This window comes from Pongo abelii, chromosome 1 (assembly GCF_028885655.2).
Source record: "Pongo abelii isolate AG06213 chromosome 1, NHGRI_mPonAbe1-v2.0_pri, whole genome shotgun sequence".
Lineage (NCBI taxonomy): Eukaryota > Metazoa > Chordata > Mammalia > Primates > Hominidae > Pongo > Pongo abelii.
The window spans coordinates 31,641,994-31,668,698 of NC_071985.2; the positions used below are offsets into that span (position 1 = coordinate 31,641,994).

Consider the following 26,705-nt stretch of genomic DNA (forward strand, 5'->3'; position numbering starts at 1 on the left):
CAGATAGCACAGTTATCTCTCCAGGGAGAATAGCCTTACTGTTTCCCTACTGGAAAGTCAAAGAAAAGTGAGAGACAGGTAAGGATTCTCCCCAAAGGGAGCAAATCCAGGATGACATTTTAGTACTTAAATCTCCTGAGAGGTCAAAAGACAATCTAAAGACAGGGAACCCCACCACTGGAACCACCTTACCTTGTGGGATGGATCACAGCAGCCCTGCTCCCTCCTTGAGCTGAATGGGGAAAGTTGGAATGGAGTGGTGGTGGGGGTTGGGAAAGGGGAGGCAAATGGAGGCTTAGGCTTCTCCTAGAGACAGCCATTGTGATACTGAAAGGGATACTCAGTTCTGAATTTGTATTAGGTAAGCAAATATTAAGTATATAATAAACTCTTGGTGACTTGATTCATAGTTAATTCAATCCACCAGATATGTCTTATTAACTAATATGTTCAACACATCGTACTAGACACTATGAGTATAAAAAGGTGAACGAGCAGATGCCCAAAGGCTCTTAAAATCTCATGAGGGAAAAAGACAACTATAACAGTACAAAGTGGGAGTTGGGGGTAGGGCGGGGAGTGAAGCTTTTAGGATAAAGGCAATAAAAGAAGCGTATGAGAACGGAGAGTCCGGAGGGCACTATCTAACCTGGGCTTTAACAAATGGGTCAAATTCCATTAGACAGAAATGGGAATCGAGGATGGGGATGCAAGCAAGGGATCCATATAAATAGATGCTCAGAGGTAAAAGATTGGAAAACATATGTGGGCTCTTATAAGAACGTAGCCAAGTTGCCTGGAAAATAGAATGCTGTTGGCTGGGCGCGGTGGCTCATGCCTGTAATCCCAGCACTTTGGGAGGCCGAGGCTGGCAGATCACGGGAGATCGAGACCATTCTGGCTAACACGGTGAAACCCCCTCTCTACCAAAAATACAAAAAATTAGCCGGGCGTGGTGGTGGGCGCCTGTATTCCCAGCTACTCAGGAGAATGTCGTGAACCCGGGAGGCGGAGCTTGCAGTGAGCCGAGATTGAGCCACTGCACTCCAGCCTGGGCGACAGAGCGAGACTCTGTCTCAAGAAAAAAAAAAAGAAAAAAGAAAATAGAATGCTGTTGCCAGGGTGCTTATATTGTCTCCTATTAGTACAGGTCAAGTTTCAGCGGTTTCATCTTGTCTTAACATCTCTATAATGGATGTTGCATCTCTATGCAACTGAGAATATTAGCCCAGTTGCAGGTACTCCTGTCACACCCTGTAACCATCGTTGAGGTGCTACACTGGCTCTCTCCTTGGAGGGCTGACTTGGCCACAGCATTACAAAGGCTAATAAAGACTGAGGATCAAGGCGGTCGCCCATTATCACATTCCTCTCTCTAAACTCTGTTGCTAAATTACATGTCTTACAATCATTTGATGCCCACAGAAGTCTGACATTTTCCACCTTCTATTGGAAGACATTTTGTATTCATGAATTATAAAATAAATACAAGACTCTTAAACAATAAGTGACTATTGACACATTCACTTTTTCAGGTGGGAAAAGATAAACACATACTTTTTCTTATTCTCAAAGTAGGTATAAAATTATTTACTTTTCAAGTTTCAAAACCTCCTATCCTTTATAGACAAGAAAATATAATGAGTAACAGAATAGCAAATAAGGTCTTATGAATTTTATTGTTGCAATATTTGAGTAATTGAACTTCGTATGTTCAAGTAGTAGTTTACTTCTAATAAGAGTGACTGTAAGATGCTATTATTTCTTTAGCATGCACTACTGGGGTAATAAATGACAAAGAATTTCTTAGAAAATCAATAGTTTTATCTTTTAAATTACATACAATAGGAATTATGTCAATTGTTTTTTGTTCTTATAGCAAAATTTTAGCACATTCTCACAAGCTTCGTTAATAAAGATGTTAGTCTATGAGCAGCCTCCTCATGCCAATCATTAACAACACTGGAAGGACAGGAACTCCTAAATGGGGATATAGGACGGGCTGCTAGGGGTCATCCCAGAATATCTGCTTAAAAGGTCTATCTAAAATACTTGCCAAAGAAGTGGCAAGGAGTAAGAGCTTAGTAATGTTCAAAACAAACAGTTATTTAAATTGGGGTGAAGAAAATAAGAATAGAAAAATTCCACTCTAGACTTATTAAGGGAAGGGAATCTGTACTCTGTTCTACAAAACTTGATTTGACAAGCAAAGACACCTACGTTTAAAAGTTGGGAAAGAACTGATGAAAGAATGTAAAAGGAAATATGGATAAATGACGTTGATTTAATCTAATAAATGAATCAACAAACAGCAAATGTTTATGTTATAAAAGTACACCTGCTCAAAAATTATTCTTAACTCTAATATTTTAACCATTATTATAATATAGAAAATAGTAAATTTAGGCCGGGTGCTGTGGCTCACGCCTGTAATCCCAGCACTTTGGGAGGCTGAGGTGGGTGGATCACTTGAGGTCAGGTGTTTCAGACCAGCCTGGACAACATGGCAAAACCCCATCCCTATTAAAAATATAAAAAATAGCCAGGTGTGATGGCATGGGCCTGTAATCCCAGCTACTCAAGAGGCTAAGGCAGGAGAATCATTTGAACCTGGGAGGTGGAGGCTGCAGTGAGCCAAGATCACACTACTGCACTCCAGCCTGGGCAACAGAGTGAGACTCCATCTCAAAAAAATAAAGAAAGAAAATAGTAAATTTAATGTTTTGAGGGCTGAGGGGCTGAGTTATAACCAGTTCATGCCTGATCTCATTATCAGATGACCCGGTTCTCATAAACCAATCATAAGCTTTTTTAAGGCAAAGCATTTTGAAAGAACATGTAATTGGAAATATACAAATTATTTGGCAACAATATTTGAAATAGGATGAGACATGTTTTACAATTGTAGTAAGTATAATTAATAATGAATAATTTTGCCCCTTCTAAAAAAACAAACCTTTTTATGGCCCATTTTTTTAATGGGCCCTTTTTGGGCCATAAGATGTTGAATATTTGTCCTTTATGATACAGAATAGTTTGAGTTTTAATAAAAGGTCAGCAAATAAATAACAGTCTATTTTTCATTACCTTCAATATGAAAAATAAAAAGCATCTTTACTGTATGTATTAACCACCTAAATGTCCAGGTAAACCTAATATATAGCTCATTAGTATGAACAGAAAGATTTCAAAACATAGGTTAGTGGAGTTTTTGTTGAAGATATTAATAAAATGAGCAACAATCTGGAATAGAAATTAGACAGACTTCCTTTATGGTTGAGGACAAATCATAGCTATAAGCGCTTAATACAGTATTTTATACTTAGAGTAGAATTCATAGTATAAATTTAAAACTCATGAACTATTTAGGCAGCAATATCTCCCCCCCAGGGTGGAGACAGAAATGTAATGTTTAAATATAAAGAATGCAAGTGGCAAGACTATCTGTTCAACTAAACAGTAAGCTTATATTGCAAGCTTCTAAATTTAACTGGAAAGATATTTTTCCCCTTTCCTTACATTTTTCTTAGCTTAAGAGGAATACATTTCCCTGGATTTATTATTATTATTATTATTAACAATGTCAAATCATCTTGGCTCAGTAATTTCATTACATCTATGCAACAAATTTCTGATATATATTTTGCAGAGTTCACTTTATTTTCTTCTGATTGTGAAAAATATTTTTAAAAATCTCTGATAAAAGATACTGAAGTTAAAGGCCTCAGCTAAATAGCATTCACATAGGCTCTTCTTTTAGGCCATTTACATCAAATGTTTTAAACTAACAAAGTTTCAAAAAATGATGAACTTAGATATTTTAAGGACTTATATAAATCACTTAAAGAACGTAAACTTCTCACGCCTGTAATCTTAGCACTTTGGGAGGCCAAGGTGGGTGGATCACTTGAGCCCAGGAGTTTGAGACCAGCTTTGGCAACGTGGTGAAACCCCATCTCTACAAAAAATACAAAAATTTGCTGGGCGTGGTGGTGAGGTGTAGTCTCAGCTACTAGAGAGGCTGAGGTGGGAGGATCACCTGAGCCTGGAGGTCAAAGCTGCCCTGAGTCATGATCATGCCACTGCACTCCAGCCTGGGTGACAGACTGAGACCCTGTCTCAAAATAAATAAATAAATAAATAAAAGGTGGCAAGAAATACATCCAACTATATCCAGAGCACCATATTCCAAACTATGGTCTAGAGATGAGATGAGGGGACTCATGGCCAACTAGGCCATTTGCTCCATGAGGTCAACAGACTTTTGTCACTGGGGGCGGTGGCTCATGTCTGTAATCCCAGCACTTTGGGAGGCCAAGGTGGGTGGATCACCTAAGGTCAGGAGTGCGAGACCAGCCTGGCCAACATGGTGAAACCCTGTCTCTACTAAAAATACAAAAATTAGCCAGGTGTAGTGGTGGGTCCCAGCTACTTGGGAGACTGAGGCAGGAGAATCAATTGAACCCAGAGGTGGAGTTTGCAGTGAGCCGAGATCACACCACTGCACTCTAGCCTGGGCGACAGAGCAAGACTCCATCTCAAAAAAAAAAAAAGAGACTTTTGTCTGTCTTGTTCACTGCTATGTTCTCAATGCCTAATGTAGTGCCTGGCATATAGTCAGCATGCAATAATATTTGTTGAGTGAATACACTTGCAAAATGCTATATACGGTATTATTTCCCCTCTTTGATAGTCACATCAAATAAAAGTATATTTAAGACTGAGAAGCCCTGTAAGTGCCAAAAATCCATTTAAGTGTTTTCAATGTAATTTTTCCCCAAATTTATTTGAAAGAAACTCATTAACATTAGTCTTAAGACTAGTTTTTTAAGAGACATAATTTGGAAAATCATGTTCATAGTAAGAACAACAAAAGAAAATATAAGCCTATTACTGAGACTGTTAGTGTAGTATTAATAAACATCAAAGAGGAATCATAATTGACTTCATTTTTTGGCTTGACTTGTTTTTAGTGAGAATGATTTTTGTGATCTGATATGTTAGGCTAAAACAAGCAAAATCTAGTTCAAGCTCAAGAGTCAAAATTCAATCGTAAAAAATCTCTTAGCACTTACTGTTTGTCAACTATTGTGCTAAGTGTAGTGCATAAGTCAGGGGCTCTGTTGTTGAGAAGCTTATCATCCAGAACAAGGCTCTCTTATTTTTCTGTTAAAGGACCAGGCAGGTAACATATATGAGTCAGATGTAAACCAAAGAGTCCAAGTTTTAATCAATTGTTGCCATGTCAGACTGTGAGCCTGCTCCTTCTAGATCTCCTGATTTTTGCTATAAGCAGTAAAATCTGGAGTTTTAAATAATTTAATTGCCATTTTTAATTACTTTTCAATTTATCTAATTTTTAGAATATTGTGGGATCCAAATACAACACCCCTGGGGAGGCCATATGCAGCTCACAAGCTACTAGTTTGCAATCTCTAGTTTAGAATTTTAAAGTAGCTCCGTCAATGATTTTAAGGTCCCTGACAAGATAAATTATATCTTAAATTACTGTGCAAGCTTTTGTATGAGATCACCAAATCACCATTAGTTATTCTTAATAAATTGTGAATGTACCAAAGATGTAACACAATGATTTTTAAACAGAAGACTATAGATTCTACAATATATAGAGGGCTTAATGTGATGTTAATTCCCAAAGAAAATACAGGAGAAGTAACAACTAGGTGATACAGGGGAAAGTAAAATCTACTAATGAATGACTCCCCAATAGCCATATCCTAGATATCCTTTTTAGTTTTCTTTCTTTTTATTTATTTTTTTTGCAACAGAGTCTCACTCTGTTACCCAGGCTGGAGTGCAGTGGCACCATCTTGGCTCACTGCAAGCTCTGCCTTCCAGGTTCACCCCATTCTCTTGCCTCAGCCTCCAGAGTAGCTGGGACTACAGGCACCCGCCACCACACCAGGCTAATTTTTTGCGTTTTTTAGTAGAGATGGGGTTTCACCGTGATAGCCAGGATGGTCTCGATCTCCTGACCTCGTGATCCACCTGCCTCGGCCTCCCAAAGTGCTGGGATTACAGGCGTGAGCCACCGCGCCCGGCCTCCTTTTTAGTTTTCACTGAATTTGAACTTGCATCAAGCTGTTTATCCACTTCTTGTAGCCAGTCCTCTTTGATTTGCACAATCGCTCCTGGTTGTCTTTCTTGCTGTCTCTGTTTCTTGACTGACTCGTCATATTCTGCCAATATCTGAAAGTAATGACTCTTAACCAGAACTGTGCATTTGAATTACCTGGGCATATTTTGCAAATATATATGCCTACTTAACCAAACTATCTGTGATTGAGACTTGGGAACGCATATGCATATCATTTTAAACCTCAAGGTGATGCAGTTAAGCAATCCTGACTAAAAACCACTGCCCTGCCGGGCGTGGTGGCTCACGCCTGTAATCCCAGCACTTTGGAAGGCTGAGGCGGGCAGATCACGAGGTCAGGAGATCGAGCCCATCCTGGCTAACACGATGAAACCCCGTCTCTACTAAAAGTACAAAAAATTAGCCGGGCGTGGTGGTGGGTGCCTTTAGTCCTATCTACTCGGGAGGCTGAGGCAGGAGAATGGCGTGAACCCAGGAGGCGGAGCTTGCAATGAGCCAAGATCCTGCCACTGCACTCCAACCTGGGCAACAGAACAAGACTCCGTCTCAAAAAAAAAAAAACAACAACAACAACAAAAAAACCCACTGCCCTAACATTAAAGCAATTCCTAGAAATCTGTAATCTTCTCTCTATATAGTTTCTCCTGAGGGATTATTCCACCACCAAGGTTTTAACTATCACCTCTAAACTGATGATTTCTAAATCTTTATCTCAATACACAATATCTTTCTTTAACTGAAGAACAGTATTTTCAAATGCTCACTATGGATATTTACCTTGATACACTAGAGGAACCTCAAATAGAGCTGCCTCCAAATTAAACTCATATCCAAATCCTCCACGCTATCAAATTTGCAATGCTTCTTATATATTTTTTCTTAGATAAGTCAGAACATCATCCTCTAGCCAGTCACCTAAGTCAGAAGCCATCAGTTCAGGGCATGAGAGGACGTTCCTGCCTCTCCTCTCCTCAATCTGAGGAGATTCTTGCCTGTGGCTCTACTCACACACAAAAAAACTGTATTTGATATAATGTGACACCCCTCCCCGAGACCACAGTCATGGTCTATTAGTACATTAATAGACCTTTAACTTAACCGTTATTTATTGTCTGTTTTGTTCCAAGCCTATGGCATATGTGAGCCAATTTGTTAACATAAATTGAGCAAAATAGATTCTCTCTCAGAAATTTGAACTGAAAAACAGAAGTAGCTGTGGGTTCTAGAGCTAGAAGGTTATATTGAATTAGGCCTGGGTGGTAACTAAGTGAAAGCTAAAGATTTATGGGAAAGAAAATTTATGATTTACGAGTCATCAGTTAAGCTAGTCAGTAGAAAGAAGCAGACGTGCAGAGGAAAGCAGAGATGCCACTAGAAGAAGAATGCCATGTCCCTACAGCTCCCCACTCGTCTTAGTCCAGTTTTTCTTTGGGTCTTTATATCTCTATAAAATTCCTCAATATATCTTTTAAACATCCCTTTAGTTTCTTGAGTTTCCTTGAATGGATCTTTGTTCTTTGTGAGTAAGAAAGCTCTGAGACAGTGATCCTAAATGCATCTGTGCCTCTGACCACACCATCCAGACCATATCAGGCTCACCCCTAAATCTGATTTAGGGTTTATGGCAAACTTGTCTAACCCATGCCCCACAGGCCACATGCAGCCCAACACAAACTTGTAAACTTTCTTCAAACATTATAAAATTATTTGTTGTGATTTTTTTTTAAGTTCCAGCTATCATTAGTGTATTTTATGTGTGGCCCAAGACAATTCTTTCTTCTTCTTCCAGTGTGGCCCAGGGAAGCCAAAAAACTGGACACGCCTAGTTACAGGATCCTACCTATAAAGCAGCTTCTCAACCTTTCTCTACCCTCCATTACCAACGTCTCAGTTCTATGGCAAGTCCTCTTCATCTCTGACCTGGACTGTGGCCCCAGTGACTCTGGCCTCTGTCCCCATTGACTCCCATTTCTAAAACATCTCCGTAGCTAACAGAGTGATAACTGCAAGCTATCTGATCTTTCACTCAGGGCCTAAAACACTGTGCTGGTCTTGTGAATGCCTCTACAGCATAAAGTCCAAATATTAAAAGTGTCTTTTTATGACTTGTCTGATTATATATACTAGAAGTACATATTCTCAAGCATATCACTGAAAGTATTCCAAATTATCAAATTATATATTTTTAAAATCTTAAGTTTTTTTAGACGCAGGTGTCTGTAAGAATAGAATTCTAGTATTCTGTGGTCATTTACTTAAAATAAACTTTTTTTTCTTTCAGAGAAACAGTGGACAAAAAGCACAGTTCTCACTATATAGCCAAAGTAATACAGAGCTCTTTTGTAGACAAATTCTAGAACTTCTTAATTATACACAGGCTTATTATCTATATCCCCAGTGTTATAAAGTACCAGAACTTCATTAGAAAAATTAAGCTGGAAAAATGAAGGCAGCACTTTGTAAATTTCCACTGGAAATTAGCTGGGAGAGGCAGAGGAATACTGGATCAAAAGAGGGTAATCATGCTTAACTGTGCCCTAGAGCACCCGCATGTATAATACGATTTGCACAGTAACTGCCTCTCTTATTACTGCTTGTTTGGAGTATTCTGTGTTAATGGGGTTAGCTAATTTAGTATTTTAACTTAAAAAGGCTCTGCTGATTAATAAATGTTGCACACTGTGCTAGTAATTAAAATAAGTGGAAGAGTTACAAATAAAAGTTGAATTGTTAAGAAAACATTATCTGAAAATATATGATAATCTCTGTTTATCATAATAGTAATAGTTCAGAAAATATGCAAATTTTAAATGTCTAAAGTGTCTGAAAAAACTACACAAGTCAAAAAAGTTTTGAGATATGTTAAATTTTCTTTTCACTATTCTTTAATGATAAATAGAACCAGTGCTCACCCGTATATACCACATTGTAAAATGTCCTTTCTAAAAATTGTTATTTAGATCTTGTTTCTTAACCTTTCCCACAACATTTTTCTTATAGTAATGACTATGAAATGATACCTAATTAGAAATTCTATTTAAAGTTTTAAAAGTGAGTAATTTGGCCAGGCGTGGTGGCTCACGCCTGTAATCCCAGCACTTTGGGAAGCCAAGACGGGCGGATCTCGAGGTCAGGAGATTGAGACCACAGTGAAACCCCGTCTCTACTAAAAATACAAAAAATTAGCTGGCGTGGTGGCGGGCGCCTGTAGACCCAGCTACTCGGGAGGCTGAGGCAGGAGAATGGCGTGAACCCGGGAGGCAGAGCTTGCAGTGAGCCGAGATCGAGCCACTGCACTCCAGCCTGGGCGACAGAGCAAGACTCCGTCTCAAAAAAAATAAAAAATAAATAAATAAATAAAATAAAAGTGAGTAATTTACTCACTTTTTACTGATGTTTACTACAACAGAGCATGGTTCCCCCTTTTTTAGGGGTCTGTGCACACCAAGCACAGAAATAAAGGAAAATCCTGAGTCCCTTCAAGGGAAATGCCAGCCCCAGAAGTAAATAAGTAACTTGTTCTAGAGCTATTTGCTTTCCCTGTAGGAATTAAAGATAACATCTTACCATAGGTCCCTGAGTTGTCTTTCATGGGCTCAGACTCTCACTGAATGGATCTGTTGGCACTTAGACCCCAGATAAGGGGGAAGTGAAGACTAAACTTTAACTATCACCCTTTGTTGTAAGTTCCTTCGTAAGGGGCTTGGGGGAAGTCATTCTCCCTAACCGGTTAACATTTTTGTATTCACCTCCAATTTTACTTTTTTAAATTTTGAGACAGTGTCTCACTCTGTCACGCAGGCTGGAGTGCAGTGGTGGGATCTCGGCTCACTGCCACCTCCGCCTCTCAGGTTCAAGCGATTCTTGTGCCTCAGCCTCCCGAGTAGCTGGGACTACAGGTGCCCACCACCACACTTGGCTAATTTTTTTGTATTTTTAGTAGAGATGGGCTTTCACCATGTTGGCCTGGCTGGTCTCAAACTCCTGACCTCAAGTGATCCACGTGGCTCAGCCTCCCAAAGTGCTGGGATTACAGGTGTGAGCCACCACACCCAGCCATGATCCCAAATATTTAAAAAGAGAGTTTCTCTTTCTTAGCCAATTGCCAATCAGAAGATCTTTAAATCTACCTACCATCTGTAAGCTCCTGCTTCAAGATATCTCACCCTTTTAGGCCAAAACTAATGTGTGACCTCCATGTATTGATTTATGATTTTGCCTGTAGCTTCTGCTTTCCTGAAATTTGCTCCTGCCTTTAAAAACTCTTACCTGCAGGCCACGGGGGAGGTTGGGTCTTAAGCATGAGCTTCCTTGAATCTTTTTGCTTGGCGCCCTGCAATAAACACCTTCCTGTCTGTCACTGCAAAAACCTCTGAGTTTTACTGTGGTGGGTGAATGGACCCCATTTTGGTTTTATAATATTACCAAATCCAATATTTACCAAGGCCCCTATCTAAGCTAGGTTGCAAATTTGAGAGAAATGAAGGCACATTAGATTCATAGCTATTAGTTCCAGCAAGTGGAGGAGCTCCAGAAATAGAGTTATTAGTTCTGCTATGCTACTAAATGTTTATGGGATGTCTCTCATTTCACCTACTCTGAATAACTATCAGTAAATTAATACCTTTTTATTTTTCTAAAAGATGTAGAGACAGCTGTTGAGCTGTCTATACACAGTTTCTTAAATGAAAGCCTATATAAGTTAAAATATAGCTACAATATGCTTTAATCATGAACTCCTCTTCATAGGGAAACTCCAGTCACTGTTACATTTTTTAAATCCTCAATGTCTATACCTTAAACTTGTGGAAGACTCTTGAATCCTTAGGGGTTTAAGGAGTTCCTTCAAATTTAGCTCAGGATTATAATTAATCTAAACACCAAAGTCTGACCTAGCAAGGTAGCTTCTTGATTTGGAAACCGTTAGGAAGAACACTTGCATTTATTTTCTTTTGCTGTTATAACAAATCACCACAAAATTGGTGGCTTAAACAATACTATTAACTTATCATTCTTGAGGTCAGAAGTGCAAAATAGGTCTTACTGGGCTAAAATCAAGGTATTGGCAGGACTGCGTTCCTTCTAGAGGATCTAGAAGAGAATCAATTTTCGCTCCTTTTGTGACTTCTAGAGGCAGCCTACATTCCTTGACGTGGTGCTCATGCCCCATCTTTAAAGCTAGCAAAGGTAAATTGAACCCTCCTCACGTTGCATCACTCTGACCTCCTTTCATGTAGTCAAATTTCTTTCTGCCTCCCTCTTCCATTTTTAAGGACCTTTGAATTACAAAACTGGACCCACTCTGATAATCCAGGATAATCTCCCCACCTAAAAGTCCCTAATTTAATCAAATCTGCAAAGACCTTTTTATTATATAAGGTAACATTCACAGGCTCCTAGGATTAGGACATGTAGACTCTTTGGCAGGGCAATAGGGATTGGGGAAGCATTATTATGCCTAACAGAAAATTAATTGAAACTAATTGGTTCTCATTTCTATTGCAATATCCTAAATCCATTGTATTTTGGATATAATTATAGTCTCCTGTATTAAGCCAGAATGTTTACAATTAACAGAAGATATCAATGTATAGGAATTTTACACCTCTCATAAGACCTTAGTGAAGCCCATATCATAGCCTATATCATCTGATTTATGATTGTCCACTCCACTCAATTTCTGCTGTCTTGATGGGTAAATTAAACATTGAATAGCTCTGGTACCATTATGGCCTCCCATTTCCTCAACCTGTTAATAACTTTTTTCCCCATTTCATCTAAGCAACTTTCATGGTCCCATTTCATGTTTGGAAATATTCCTTGAAATGTTCCCCTCTGAAATTTTAAAGCCTAAAATTCTCTGTGATCACCATATCCCATAAATAAGAAGTACAGTATATATAACAGTCTGTCTTATTTTAATAAAGAAATAATAAATATACATATAATTGCACTTGTAACCAAAAATTCCTGGACAGATACACAAGAAAAGGTTGACAATAGATACCTCTGGAAAACATAACTGAGAATCAGTGAATAGTGTTTAAGGTTTTTACAATAAATATGTGTTGTAGTTTTAATGTTTTAAAAGGCAAACAAAAATTCTTCCTTATTTTTTTAAATGGATTTGAGGAGATTCATAAATCAAAGGAAGTAGAAAATTTCTAACAGAAACAAGAGAGAACCAGGGACATACAGAAGAATGAAAACAGCTCAGTATCTCTGGAGCACAAAGTTCTTTACAGAATATGACAAAGATTAGTTAGAGAAATAAGCTTGGATCAGATCCTGAAAACTGTGTCTTGCAATAAGAAATTAAACTTTATCCTAGAGGCAATAAGAAGCCATTGAAAGGCATTTTAGCTGAATAATAATTGCATAATCGAATCTCTTTAGTGCTTGTGTGGTAAAATGCACTGAGTGAGAGTAAGACTAGGTAGACCAGGTTGAAGGGATTTGATGGCAATTAAAGTTAAGGAATTTTAAGGTGCCTAAATTAAGACAGTGATAGTATAAAGGGGAAGAGAGGCTGAATTTGAGAAAAACTTAAAAGGTAGAATAAACAGGACTTGAGGACTGATAGGATATGGATGACGCTGGAGGAGAAGGTAACTCACGAGTCTCCAGCTTGGGGAGATAGTTGGTGATGCAATTCACACTCAAGAGAAGATGCAGGAAAGTGTGTTATACACTGCGTTTAGGACATCTGGTGGAGATACACACAAAGATGGCAGTTGAAAATGTAAACCTGAAATGTAGGATCAAGATTGTGCAGATTTAAAATGGAAATCACTGGCATAGAGGTGGTAGTTAACATCTTACAAGTAGAAGCATCCATTCAAAGATTATACAGAAGAAGAAGAAGAAAGAGAATATCGACTCCTTCTATCACTTTAGTTCTAACCCATTACCTATTACCAAAGTTTCTGCAATATTTATCCTAATGGGTTTCACTGCATCTATCATATCTTCTCAAATACATTTGTCTCACAATCAAATTTATATTCTTTTTATACCATCCACTTTCTCTAAAAAAACAGTAAATAATTTTCCACTACCTATAGGATAAACCACCAACTCCTTGGTCTTGAACTTTTTTGCAATTTTTCTTACTCCCGCTCTCTAACATAAATATTAGCCTGTCAAATTGGCCTTGTCATTGTTCTGTCAACTTTTCCTACCATCGTTTTCCTTTTCATATCATCAGCCTACTTTTATCTACTTTCTTCTTTCCTCTATCAAAATCTCAATCATCTTTTGCAGGATCCAGCTCACTTCCTTATCTGTCAAGAACGCTTTCCTAGATTATCAGAGACCAGAGAAAACTCGACATTTAAAAATATATACATTGTCTCTTACAGACACTTGACCATTTATCAAGTACTTGGTAAATGTTACTAAAAATTTTGTTAGGTTTCCTGGTTGGTTTCAGCTATATAAGTTTCATGAGAGTAGAGGCTATGTCTGATTTATTCACCACTATGTCCCTAGAGCTTGGAACTATTCCTGACATGTAAACATCTGTTGAATCAATACATAATCCTTTTTATTTCTCACAATATCTAGATGAGACTTTCCCATATAAAGGTTCCTTCATAATTATTTATTAATTGCTTATTTGGCTTCCTGGCTTCATAAGGATAGACATATGAGTGAGGGAAATAATTTTCTTTGAGATGGCCTGAGAAAATTGAATGAGTTCCTTTGAAAACAAGAACAAATAAAGCTTTAAAATGACTTCCAAAAAAACTTCTGTAATCTATCTTCCATGTCTTTATTATTATTGTCCTATTTGCTATGTTTATTTTAAAGAAGATATTTAACTAACAGCTATAACCTACCAGCCTGTGATTATTAAGAAGCATTTTGTCATTCCTAATAACAAGGAATGCAAGGCTATGAATTGTGTTCTCTCAAAATTTATATGCTGAATTCCTAATACCCAGTACCTCAACATGTTACCTTATTTTGAAATAGGATCTGATATAGTTTGACTCTGTGTTTGCACCCAGATCTCATGTTGAGTTATAATTCCCATTGTTGGTGGAGGGATCTGGTGGGAGGTGACTGGATCATGGGGGTGGATTTTTGCCTTGCTATTCTCATGATAGTGAGTGAGTTCTCACGAGATTTGGTTGTTTAAAAGTGTGGCACTTCCCCCTTTGCTCTCTGTCTCCTGCCACCAGGTGAAGATGTGCTTGCTTCCTCTTCACCCTTCCACCATGATTGTAAGTTTCCTGAGGCCTCCTAGCCATGCTTCCTGTACAGCGTTTGGAACTGTGAGTCAATTAAACCACTTTTCTTCATAAATTACCCAGTCTCAGGTAGCTCTTTATAGCAGTGTGAGAACGGACTAATACAGGGTCACTGCAGATGTAACAAATGAAGATGAGGTCATACTGGAGTAGGGTAAGCACCTACTCTAATATGTGTGGTGTCCCTATAGCAAAGAAAAATTTGGACACAGACATAGGCATTGGGAGAACACCACGTGAGGAAGGCAGAGATCAGAGGAATGCTTCTAGGAACTGAAAAACATAAAGATTAGCAGCAAACCACCAGAAGTTAATGAAGAGGCCTGAAGAGATTCTTTCTCACAGAGAAGGAACCAACTCTGCTGACACCTCCATCTTGGTCTTCTAGCCTCCAAAATTGTGATACAGTACATTTCTATTTTTTTAAGCCATCTGTTTGTGGTACTTTGCTATGGCAGCCCTAGCAAACAAGTACACTTAGAAAATTTGTCTTTTAGATGCATAAAGAGAAGTCTTTAATGAGGTTAGGACGCTGTGGTGTAGGCAGAGCTGTGCTCATTGTCCTCCTCAACTTCTGGTTCTCCAGGCTAGGGGATAAAATCCAACCCATCTTTGGAACCTGTGATTTCTTACAACTTTTTGATGTCTTAAATGCAGAATTACATTTGTAGTAATACAAAGCATGTTAATAATTCTCTTTTATTAAGACCTTACTATGTTCCTGACACTTTATACTCATACTCATTTTCTCTATCAATCCTCATTACAGCCTCTTAAGGTAACATTTCTGCTTCATCTTACAGACAGGAAAATAGAGTTTCAGGTAGGCTAAATTACTAACCAAGATTATACTGCTGTTTAATGGAACTAAGATTTGAGTTTATATAGATCTAGTTTCAAAGTTCATACTACTTCTACTATAACACGCTGCAATTTTCATAATGATATGAAAACAAAAGAGCTAAATGTATTAAACTCTCAGATATAATGCTACCCTTTGAGTCCTTAACATTAGAAATAAAAAACTCTACCTTTCTAGGTCTAGATAGCAGGTTCCTGATATACTACCTTTAACTCCTTATAGGCAAAGTTGGTTTTGTGGTAAAAGGACCCTCTGCATTAACAAACCATGAATCTTTGTGACAGGACTATACTTCATGGAATTATTATCTGCAATGATATAAAACCTATATTTCTAACATTTCTTTTGCCATATAAGATAAAATAAGGCATTAACCAGTATACAAAAAAACAAAATGGTTTCAGAAGAAGCTATGAAAAAAAATCAGTGTTTCAATTCTAATAATGGAATTATCCTTAGGCTAAAGACCAATTACTTAGCCTAGTTGCAAAAAAAATATGATAGCTTTGAATCTATAAGAAATTTTTTTTAGCATCTCCAACTTGTTTTTTTTCTGATTGGTTGAAAATCTTAGAAAGACTTTGCAATCTCTGAAAGCCTCAGAGCAAAGGGTCATCAGCAACACTGTGGAAGTTGAAGATATGTACAAGTATTCCATGGAAAATACAAATCGAGCAACTTTCTTTGGGGATAACATTGATAGCTGATCTTTCTAGGCTTACTAAGGAAAATAGTAAGAAATGATATCACAGTATGTTTAATATACAATGATTTCTGTAGAAATATCAATCAGATAATCAATAATCATCTCAATTATTTGTTTGAGCAATTAGTCATGCTATTTTGTAAACCTTTGCATCATTGGAAACAGAAAAAGAATTCTGAGTAATATAACTCTTTAGATAATCATCAGTAAATTTTATATTTTGCTTGGCTAAGTCTGAGAAGCTTTAATCTTCTACAATATGTGTGGTAAAATGAATCTACCTCCTCAAAACTAACTGGAAAAAAAAGTTCCTTATTTTCTTACTCATCATATGTTGGGTTAACTCAATCAATTATTGAAAGAATCTGCTAAACACTCTACAGCTAATTATTTCACTTCAAGTAATTGCTATAAAGTGAAAAACTTTATAAAAATTACTTGAGATGCCTGCCAATTTTGTCTTTGATATGTTTGTGTAAATGTATAATTCAAATAAAGCATATTTTATGTGTACATGTATATATATCTTCTAACTGTTAAAATAATCCAAAATCCACTACAATGGATAAGAGGTAATTCTAATTTCCTTCTATATCAAAACACACCTTTAAAATATTTTATAATTATTATATAAATTATTATGTAACATAATTAGCACATGTATTATGTAAATGCAATAAATGATTATAATTTTATGTTATATTTTGTATTACACAATAATTTATAATAATTTATATTATACCAATATTATCATTAATATTTAGTATTATAATGTAATAATGTCTTATTTAGCATATAAACAATATTAAGATACATTATAAGACACATTGCAAAGATAATTGTGATACATTATAGAATAATGACAATCATAAAAAAGCCATTTTAGATTTAAAATGGTCTATTTATAAGTTATCTATGACTCTATTGGTGACAAAGTGTCTTAAGAGAGAGAAAGCGCCTGAGAGAAAGATGTCTGAATTAAGACCCAAATCCATGATGCTAATAAAATAATTTAAAATTACATATGCTATTAAATCATTCTTCATCTTTTTCAGTCATTTTCCTCAGTCATAAAGAAGCTAACTTCTTTCATTATATCTGATTTATTAAAACTACAATGTTATGTCAATAGATCAAAATGATATTTAGTCCACGTTAAGAAAAATGTTTCTTCCATCTTACTGGATCTTATTTTAGGCGTTTCATAAATATGTATGCTTTCACTATAGATAATTAAGAAACTTATCTTCACAGATACATAGATAGTGGTCATTTATCCTCAAAATGCCGATCTTTTTTTTGTCTTTTGAGTTGTCAAAAGAGTTTTTGCCATCAATACTGACCTCATTTAAATCATTTGCATGTTGAAAAATTATTGCTTTGGAACAGGTCAAGGGTGGCTTTACCTTTTCTCACAAATAAAAGATTTTTTACAGTATTAGGAAATAGAAAAATTAGAAAATTAAGGCACCAAATATGTCACAGCTATTTTTGTTAAGCTAAGAACTCACATATTGTCATTTACATTTCGCAGCCATTCCTCTCTTCTGAGCTCCTCTCTGGCCAACTTTAATTCATCGATTGGTTCTGCCACCCGCAACGTTGGCTCCAAAGGCTTGTAGCGTTGTTCTAATACTTCGGTGATATCTCGGAAGGGCCCCTGACAAGACAGGATGAGGAACGTATTTTATATGGAAGTTTTTTTGAGGTATGATTGATGACCAAGGCTAGTGAACATCTACAAAGTATAGCAGGTTTACTAAGTTATTTTTAAAACACCATTTGTTCTTCACTGAGTTAGAATATATATGACATAATGTCACTTATTTTCAAGATATGTTCTGTCAAGTAAAATTGATTACATTAAAAAACTTTAAAATTAAACAGAAGTTTCCCCACTTGCATCAAAAGATCTTCATGTTATAACTGATAAACTTGTTATAGGTTGCTTTGTTTTCTAATTTTACAAAGTACATTTTGTTTAGTATAATTAAAAAAAGAATTGTCTCCTTTTTTGAGTAAATACAAATATTAGGAAAAAATTCTAAGCATAGCTTTCCAACAGCCCTTCTACAAATAGAAATAGGAGAGCATGTGTTTTTTCATTAAGTTAAAATTTTTTGGTGAATGTCAAATGTCACATTTAATAGGCAGCCTCCTAAACACAGAAGAACCATAACTTTTATTTATTTTAAATGTTATTTATTTAAAATTCTAAACTCTATTGTTCAATTACTCTGATACCAATAGCAACCTTTTAATGACACAAATACTTAGCAGAAGAAAGTCCACAGCTGCACTGTGAAAAGTAACTTACAACCTATCCTGCTTTCAAGTTAGCTGTTATTTATACTAGTTACTAAAATCCACTGGTTGTCTAATTAGTATCATATTAGGCACAATACAAATCAAAGGCAGCTCAAGATTTTGCTGTGACATTAATTGCATATTGTTTCTTTTCCTTACTATTGTATAGGAGAGAAGTAATATTAAATGGACAAAGATTTGTAATCAAATTCCTTATTCTTAAAAATATCTCTTTAAATAGGTTATCACTAACAAGACACAGCTGGAGTTACTGCAAGCACTGAGTGAAGACTGTGGGGCTAATAAAAAGAAATGATTCACGCCTCATTTATGTTCACTTATGTTTTACATTAATAGAAACCAATAATAGGAACCAGTTACCATAAAAGTCATGGACCGTAAATAACACAAATGGCAAATAAGTATCATCTAGTACTTTTCACAGCTGGACAGGAGGATTGCTATATTTGAAAGTAGTTAATGGATTTTTATTGGAATTTTACTTTTTAAAGGTACAGTAACATGATTCCAAGTTCACCATTAAGAAATCAAATGGGACTTCTTTTTTTTCTTATTCTTATTCTTTTACTTTGAAAGAGTCTACGACTTAAAAAATTGATATTTGGTTTTATGACAAGGGATAAACTATTTCTCTATGCCGATGTTCATCATATGTAAAATGGAATAACTACATCACAGAATTTCTCTTAAGATGTGTACGATAATGTGACACCCTTACCATGTACTTAGAACACAGCAAACACTCAAAATGGTTCCCACTACATTGTTATTATTATTACCATCATAATTATTAGTTTCAAGAAGAGTTTTTAAAAGGTTTTGAGCAATAGTAGCATCAAAGAAATACACAATGGCCCAAGGCTATGACTTTGAAGAGACCAGCATTCACATGGAGCAGTGGTCTTCTTGGTGGCCACGCTATGCCTTCTAACCTTTGTTGATAAGCAAACATAACACATATCTACTTGTAGCCTTACTCTACTATTGTTCTGGAACTTATTAGTTCCCGTAAGACTAGAAAATGAAAGAGAAGAAGCCCTGCTTAGGATTAGAATGAAAGTAAACTCAGTCTTCCTTTTGGGTTCACTACCACCTTCATGATCCCTGACCTTTGTGCAGTCGTGTCCATGTCCCTATGTCTTTGCAGTGTCTGGTCCACACATTTATACCTCAGACAATTAGCATCTTGTCTTTGAGCTCAATAGTCTTCCAGCTCCTTGGTTAGTGAACTTGACACCAGCTGTCAAGTTTCTCTACGTCAAATTTTTGTTGATTTATATTTCTTTTGAAAAACTGCCTTTTTTGGATATCAGGCAATCATCTATCCCAGTCATGCCTAGAGTGACATGGGAACCCAGGTTTTGTAAATATATATCTATATCTATGTGTACCTTTCACCTATCAAACTTTAGATCTGCTGATTGTACTTATTTCCAATTAATCCCTAGAATACCTAGATCATCCAAGACTCAACTTGACCCTACAGGTATTTCTGGACTCTTAGCTATGGTTTTTCAATGTTTAGTTTATGTTGCCTCCACCTAAGCCCTGGTTGTGAGAGTAAATATATTTATGTTCTGCTGTATTTTTCATAATTCATGTTATTTATAGTCATTTTATACGTTTAAGCTTAATTATTAAAGCCATAAAATTGTCCTAGATGTTTAAAAAATTCACCTGGCAAGTAAAGCTACTCTGATTGGAGTACAAATATTATCATTTGGGCATAATCTTAAATGTCACCAATGAGATATATACTTTTTTATTATTGGGTAACACACAGGAATATGGCTCAGAAAAAAAAAAACGAAACAAAACATAAAACAATCCCATTTGGGGAAAAAGAAAAAGAAGAAGGGAAAGAGAAAAGAAAAAAGAAGAATGGTGAAGAAAAGAGGCAAAGGAAGTAAAGAGAGGAGAAGGTGTTAAGAAAAGATGACAGAAGGAAGATTGAGAAGGAAGGAAAGATAAGAGAATGAAGAATAGGGCAGTAGGGATGACATGGCCAGAGGAAAAGAAGGAGGAACTTAAAATAGGGAAGGAAGGAGACAGAAGAAGAAGGAAAGAAAAAACACTGAAAGAGAAAATAAATAATACAAGAGAAGGGAATAAAAAAGAGAGAAAGAAGAAAAGAGAATATATTAGTCGTGATCGTTATTTTGTAGCATGCTAGATAAATGTAATTCAGGAGTATACGTGTTTATATATATGTAAGTATACATATATACATATATAAATACATATTTTTAAATTCCACCATATGTTTATGTATTCTCTATATAAACATATATTTCTCTCTCTCCGTACACAGACACACACACACACACACACACAAGTTGTTTTACAAATGTGTGTATTTTTCTATTTTTATACTTATACCATATATATATATCTTCCATATGGGCTGATATACCATTTATACATACATATTTTCCATATACCTATACATCATCCATACATTATTTCTGTACATGTACCTTTCGCCTATGCATTCCATACATACTAAATACACTTATGTATATAGGTATATGTGTACATAGGATGGTGCGGAGGAAGAAAGCCATGTAAGGAATGAAGATGGTTGTACAGAGGTTGTATTGAGAAACAGAGATGAAGAATGAATACTGACAAGTGTAGAAGAATACACATCATTAAAAGTTTATTAAAAGCAGGGCAATAAAGCAAATGTAATAACATTATAAAACACCTATACCATAATATTACATGTTTAATGGTTAATGTTGTGAATATTGTATAGTGGGGTAGTTTGGTTCAGATGACCTTCATGGTGTTTCCAGCTCAGAAATATTTACATGCCCTGATTTTATTCATGCCATGTAATTTTCACATTTCCTAGAAAGTTGTACGCAAAATTACTCTATGAATTCCATGTAGTACCAATAGCTATACAAATCAATATAGCATGCAACGTGGTTTTTTATTATTATTATTTTTTGGGATAGAGTCTTGCTCTCTCACCCACACTGGAGTGCAATGGTGTGATCTCGCCTCACTGCAATCTCCGCCTCCCAGGTTCAAGCGATTCTCCTGCCTCAGCCTCCCAAATAGCTGGGATTACAGGCATGTGCCACCATGCCCGGCTAATTTTTGTATTTTTAGTAGAGGAGGGGTTTCACCGGCCAGGCTGGTCTCGAACTCCTGACCTTGTAGGTGATCCACCCGCTCCGGTCTTCCAAAATGCTGGGATTACAGGCGTGAGCCACCGCGCCCAGCCGCAGTGTGGATTATTAAAAATTTAAATATGCAATGTTACATCTACCTTAACTGCTTTTGAGCAGTTAATACATTTAACACACTGAACACTTAATATATATGCAATGGAAATGCTAGAGTTATTATTTTCTTGATAGAATAATTAATAAATTTAATTGTTTGTTGATGCAATGTTATATGTTATATATGCAATGTGATGATTACTTACACTAATAGAAAAATAGTAATGTACATAATTCAAAATAGCAAAAATTCAGTTATTCATAATATAAAATTCATTTTACATTTACATTTAAAACTATTGTAAATGCTTTCACTAGAATATTGATATAACTCTTATTTAAAAAGGAATAATGAAACCATATTCTGAAGATATATCCCCCTAAAAAACTGAAAATTTTCCTACTATCTCTTCTGTCCCCTTGCTCACTCCACTGTGCTTGTCACTCCATTTTAGTAAAGGAAAGAATGATCAGATTCAGATAAATGGATTAGTTTACTAGGTAATTGAGAATGCTGATACATGGGCCTGGCGTGATGGCTTATTCCTGTAATCCCAGCACTTTGGGAGGCCGAGGCAGGCAGATCACCTGAGGTCAGGAGTTCGAGACCGGCCTGGCCAACATGGTGAAACCCTATCTCTACTAAAAATACAAAACTTAGCGGGGCATGGAGGCAGGTGCCTGTAATCCCAGCTACTCAGGAGGCTGAGGCAGGAGAATCGCTTGAACCTGGGAGGCAGAAGTAATTGTGTGCTGAGATCCCTCCACTGCACTCCAGCATGGGCAACAGAGCAAGACACCATCTCAAAAAAAGAATACGGATATAAATAGAATATCATAGGAACTGAATCAGAGATGAAGAAAAAGAGAAAGCAGTCCAAGGGGGAAACTGACTATATATTTTCAATTATATTTTATAGCTCTTTCTCTAAGACAGCATAAACCATCAGTTAATAGTATTAATTATCAGTTAGTAGTTTTGAGAGAGCAAAAAAAAAGATACAAATAAAGGGGATTAAGGATGTAATTATAGAGAATGGAAACACAACATATACCACAAATAATTACAGTAAAGTGGGAGATTTTTAATGAAATAGAAAGCAGGGCTATCTTATTGCAAGGATGATTCAATGGTTGGGGGTGTAAAAGGCAGTCTCTAAGATGACTCCCAAGGGCCCCTGCCTCCTGGTATCCATAACTTTGTGTAGTCTTTTGCCCTTGAATATAAAATAGACTTACTCATTTCAAACATGGCAGAAGTGATGGGATGTCACTTGTAGCATTAGCTTTATAAGCCTGTGGCTTCTGTTTTGAAAGCTGTCTCTCTCTCTCTCTCTTACTAGGATCACTCACCCAGAGGGAAGTGAGCTACCATGTTGTGAGGCAGCTCTGTGAAGATGCCAATGTGAGGAGGGGCTGAGGCATGACAACACCCAACCATGTGAGTGAGGGAACCAACCAAGAGGATTTCACTGCCCTCCTAACCCTACCCTCCATCTGAGCCTTCATATGAGATCACGGTCATGGTTGACATCTTTTTTTTTTTTTTTTTTTTTAGAGGCAGGCTCTCGCTATGTTGCCCAGGCTGGTTGTGAACTCCTGGGCTCAAGTGATCCTCCCACCTCACCCTCCCAAAGTTCTGGGATTATAGGCATGAGCCACTGTGCCTGGCCTGGCTGACATCTGGACTACAACATCATGAGAGAACTTGAGTAAGAAGAACTCACCAAAGGCAGTACCTAGAATGGCAAACCCACAGAAACTGTGAAGTAACAAATGTATGTTGGTTTAACCCAATAGATTTTGGAGAAATTTATTATACAGCAATACAGATACACAAGGGCCGCCTATGCAGGGAGCTAATGGTCAGGAGTTCTGGGAGTTTAACTGTGTGAGCCAAATCTAACACAATGTAGTTGATACTACATGGTGGCAGCTTAATTATTGATTGGGATGATAGACCTGTGGCTCTCCAGGACTTTTAGGATGGTGACAATCATCACTCACCCCACCCCACTCTACCCTTTAGCCTCAGGAAGTCATTTGCCAAACCTGTTGTACTACAATCTAGTTATAGTGAAGATTTCCCATCTCTACTATGAGTCTTGCTTTGTTTTCAGCTATCTCTAATTCTCAAATTTACATTTTTAAAATTACTCAAGCCCAAGTTATGTTTAAAATGGCATATAAAGACATATAGCTTCAAATGAGAGGTTAAATTCAATAAAATTGATAGTACATATATTCCCAGCAACAACAGGTTACAACAAGTAGTGGTATAACAATATTTTTACATAAAAAAATCTAGATTCTAGGAAATAATCCATGTTTTAACTTCTTATTCATTATAACAAGATTTAATGCCAAAGAAGTGTTTGTTCACTTCTTTGGTATATATTTGTAAATTACTTTATGTTTATTATTTAAAATTAGAGTTGCAAAAAATAATTTTCCTCTGGTCAAAAAAATGGAACAAAACAATAATCTATATAGATAGATAGATAGATTATAGACTATATATATAGAGAGAGAGAGAGATCGGTTGCCAGGCTGGAGTGCAGTGGCACGATCTCGGCTCACTGCAATCTCCGCCTCCCGAGTTCAAGTGATTCTCCTGCCTCAGCCTCCCTAGTAGCTGGGACCACAGGGTGCGCCACCACGCCCAGCTAATTTTTGTATTTTTAGTAGAGATGGGGTTTCACCATGTTGTCCAGAATGGTCTTGATCTCTTGACCTTGTGATCTGTCTGCCTTGGCCTCCCAAAGTGCTGGGATTACAGGCGTGAGCCACTGTGCCCAGCCCTATATTTTTAAAAAGCAAGACACTATAACAGAGTAGAGAAGGAGCCCATAGAATGGGAGAAAATATTTGCAAACCATGTATCTGATAAGGCATTAATACCCAGAATATATAGAGAACTCCTAAAACTCAACAACAAAAAACAGCCCAATTCAAAAATGGGCAAAGGACTTAGAATAGACATTTCTTCAAAGAAGACACACAAATGGCCAACAGGCACATAAAAAGATTCTCAACATCGCTAACAATTAGAAAAATGCAAATCAAAACTGCAACAAGAATGTGGAGAAATTGGAACCCTTGTGCCCTGTTGATGGGAATGGAAAATGTGTACAGATGCTATGGGAAACAGTATGGCAGTTTCTCAAATAATTAAAAATATAATTACCATATAATCTGGCAATTCCACTTCTGGGTATATTCTTAAAAGAAATGAAAACACAAGTCTTAAGAAGATCTTTTACACCCATGTTCACAGCAGCATTATTCACAATACATAAAGTGTGGTCGCAACTCAAATGCCTATTGGCAGATAAATGGATAAACAAAATGTGGTATGTACATAAAATAGAATATCATTCAGCCTTAAGAAAGAAGGAAATTCGGACACATTCTGCAACATGGATGAACTTTAAGAACATTGTGCTAAGTGAAACAAGTCATGTCAGGGGATGGGGCAAAGCGAAATGGAGAGTTGTTTAGTGGGTATAGTTTTAATTCTACAAGACGAAAAGAGTTCTAGCGACAGCTGATTGCACAAAAATATGAATGTACTTAATCCCACTAAACTGTATAGTTAAAAATGGTTAAATTAAGATAGTGTTATATAAAAAGTGCAAAAAAACAGTAAGAATAAAATTAATGACAGAACTCTTATATAGCAAATTAGTACCTGACATTGCTTTCTATTAATAGGTGGTAGAATTTCAGACCGAGGAAAAGAACGGGTGCTTGTACAAGCTAGCCAATCAGTAAGGCTGGTGGAGTCCTTCTGCTTAACTTTAGGTCTTCGGTGTGTTAAAGGCTTTGCCTTTTGTAATTGCAACTCCCGTGGATCAGGTTCTTTTCTGAAGGGTGAATTGTATATTCCTGGAATCTAAAGAAGAAGAAAGCAATTTTGATTTTTATTTTTAATTTTCAGATGAAATAAAAGCAAGATACAGTTGTACCATGAAATTTTTTCTTATGTTTAAAGAATATTTTAAACTACAACTGTGGTTCTCAACCAGAGGTGGACTCCAGATTTACCTAAGGAGATTTTACAAAATACTCATACTTGTCTTTACGCTAGACCAACAATTTCAATATCTTTCAGGATTGAGCACTAAACATTTTAAAAACTAGTGAGCTCAAGTTCCTATCTGTCACACAGACTTTTTATATCACCATACTTAAGAAAAAATTACAGTAAGACCCTAAGCCATTCATTTTGTATTCTAACTATATGCTATGTATATTTAACTATACGCGAAAGTCATACATTCATTCACAGGAAGTCAAACATACAATGCTTGAACAAGTTTCAGGTACAAAATACGTACTCAAATATTTGACTGATTATTTTAATTATTATTCATTACATAAACTAAGGGCAGCTATCTTGACTTTTGTACTTTAATAATCAAATTGGTATCACCTATAATGCTACAGGTATCGCCTATAATAGAGGCTATAATACTATATTATACATCACTCAAAATAACATCCTGTATTTCATGAGTTGTATTCATGTGGTTAGGTGCTATGCTTCTGTAGTGTCATATTATCCTTGCTGTTCTATCAATGACTTTGTCATGTACTGCATCAAAATAGTCAAGAGTACCTACCACACAATAGAGGTTCAATAGATGTATGTGTGACAAATGTTAAGTCAAATTTAGCAGTGTCCATTTTTGAAAATTTAATGTTGTTTGAATATACAAACTGCATAGAACAAAATTTTGATGGTATTATATTTTAATGGTATTAGATACCAATCTTTGATATATGGTTCCATGAAGTCTTATATCAAAATATATACACATATGTGTATATGTAAATATCATACACAAATGCATATTTAAAAGGAGAAGTTACATTTTAAAGGGCAATATAACTTGTTTGGTGTCTTTGTAGACACTCTGGACTATATATTAAATGTATCCATTCCTACTAAAAATGTGATTTCTCTTATGCCATCAACATATCTATAAACATTCCTGTATGCTACATTTACTTCATGGAATCAGCAGTTCCAAAGCATTAACTAAGATAGCTGTCTTCGAAAAACTAAGAAAAGTTTATATTTCTAGCCTAACTCAGCAATAAGTGTTAACCTCTATCAAATACCTACCCAGGCTGTAGTCAACGTCCTATCCCAAATGCGATATCCTATCCGAAATGCAACATCCTATCCCAAATG

The 26,705-nt window shown here is 36.3% G+C and overlaps 1 protein-coding gene and 1 long non-coding RNA gene across 9 annotated transcripts in view; one reads left to right on the top strand and one right to left on the bottom strand.

Annotated features, from left to right (window-relative positions):
- Positions 1-26,705, bottom strand: part of SPATA17 (spermatogenesis associated 17) — a 231,316-nt gene that overhangs the window by 71,284 nt on the left and 133,327 nt on the right. For all 7 annotated transcript variants that reach the window (XR_008509902.1, XM_054520381.1, XM_002809449.4 and 4 more), the window contains exons 7-8: positions 25,197-25,400; positions 17,453-17,601 (exon numbers count right to left, since the gene is read on the bottom strand). Coding sequence is in view for 6 of the 7 variants with exons in the window: in XM_054520381.1 (XP_054376356.1) it covers positions 17,453-17,601; positions 25,197-25,400 (353 nt within the window). In the remaining variant the exon portion in view is untranslated. The remainder of the gene's footprint in view (positions 1-17,452; positions 17,602-25,196; positions 25,401-26,705) is intronic.
- The window catches only part of LOC103889935 (uncharacterized), a 68,902-nt gene that overhangs the window by 30,577 nt on the left and 11,620 nt on the right, over positions 1-26,705 (top strand). Inside the window, exons 1-5 of one of the 2 annotated variants that reach the window (XR_010140471.1) lie at positions 14,574-14,780; positions 15,152-15,196; positions 17,476-17,649; positions 22,849-22,946; positions 23,064-23,283. This is a non-coding gene — a long non-coding RNA (uncharacterized LOC103889935). Of the gene's footprint in view, positions 1-14,573; positions 14,781-15,151; positions 15,197-17,475; positions 17,650-22,848; positions 22,947-23,063; positions 23,284-26,705 lie in introns of those variants that run through there. The other variant, XR_008509917.2, reaches the window with a different exon arrangement.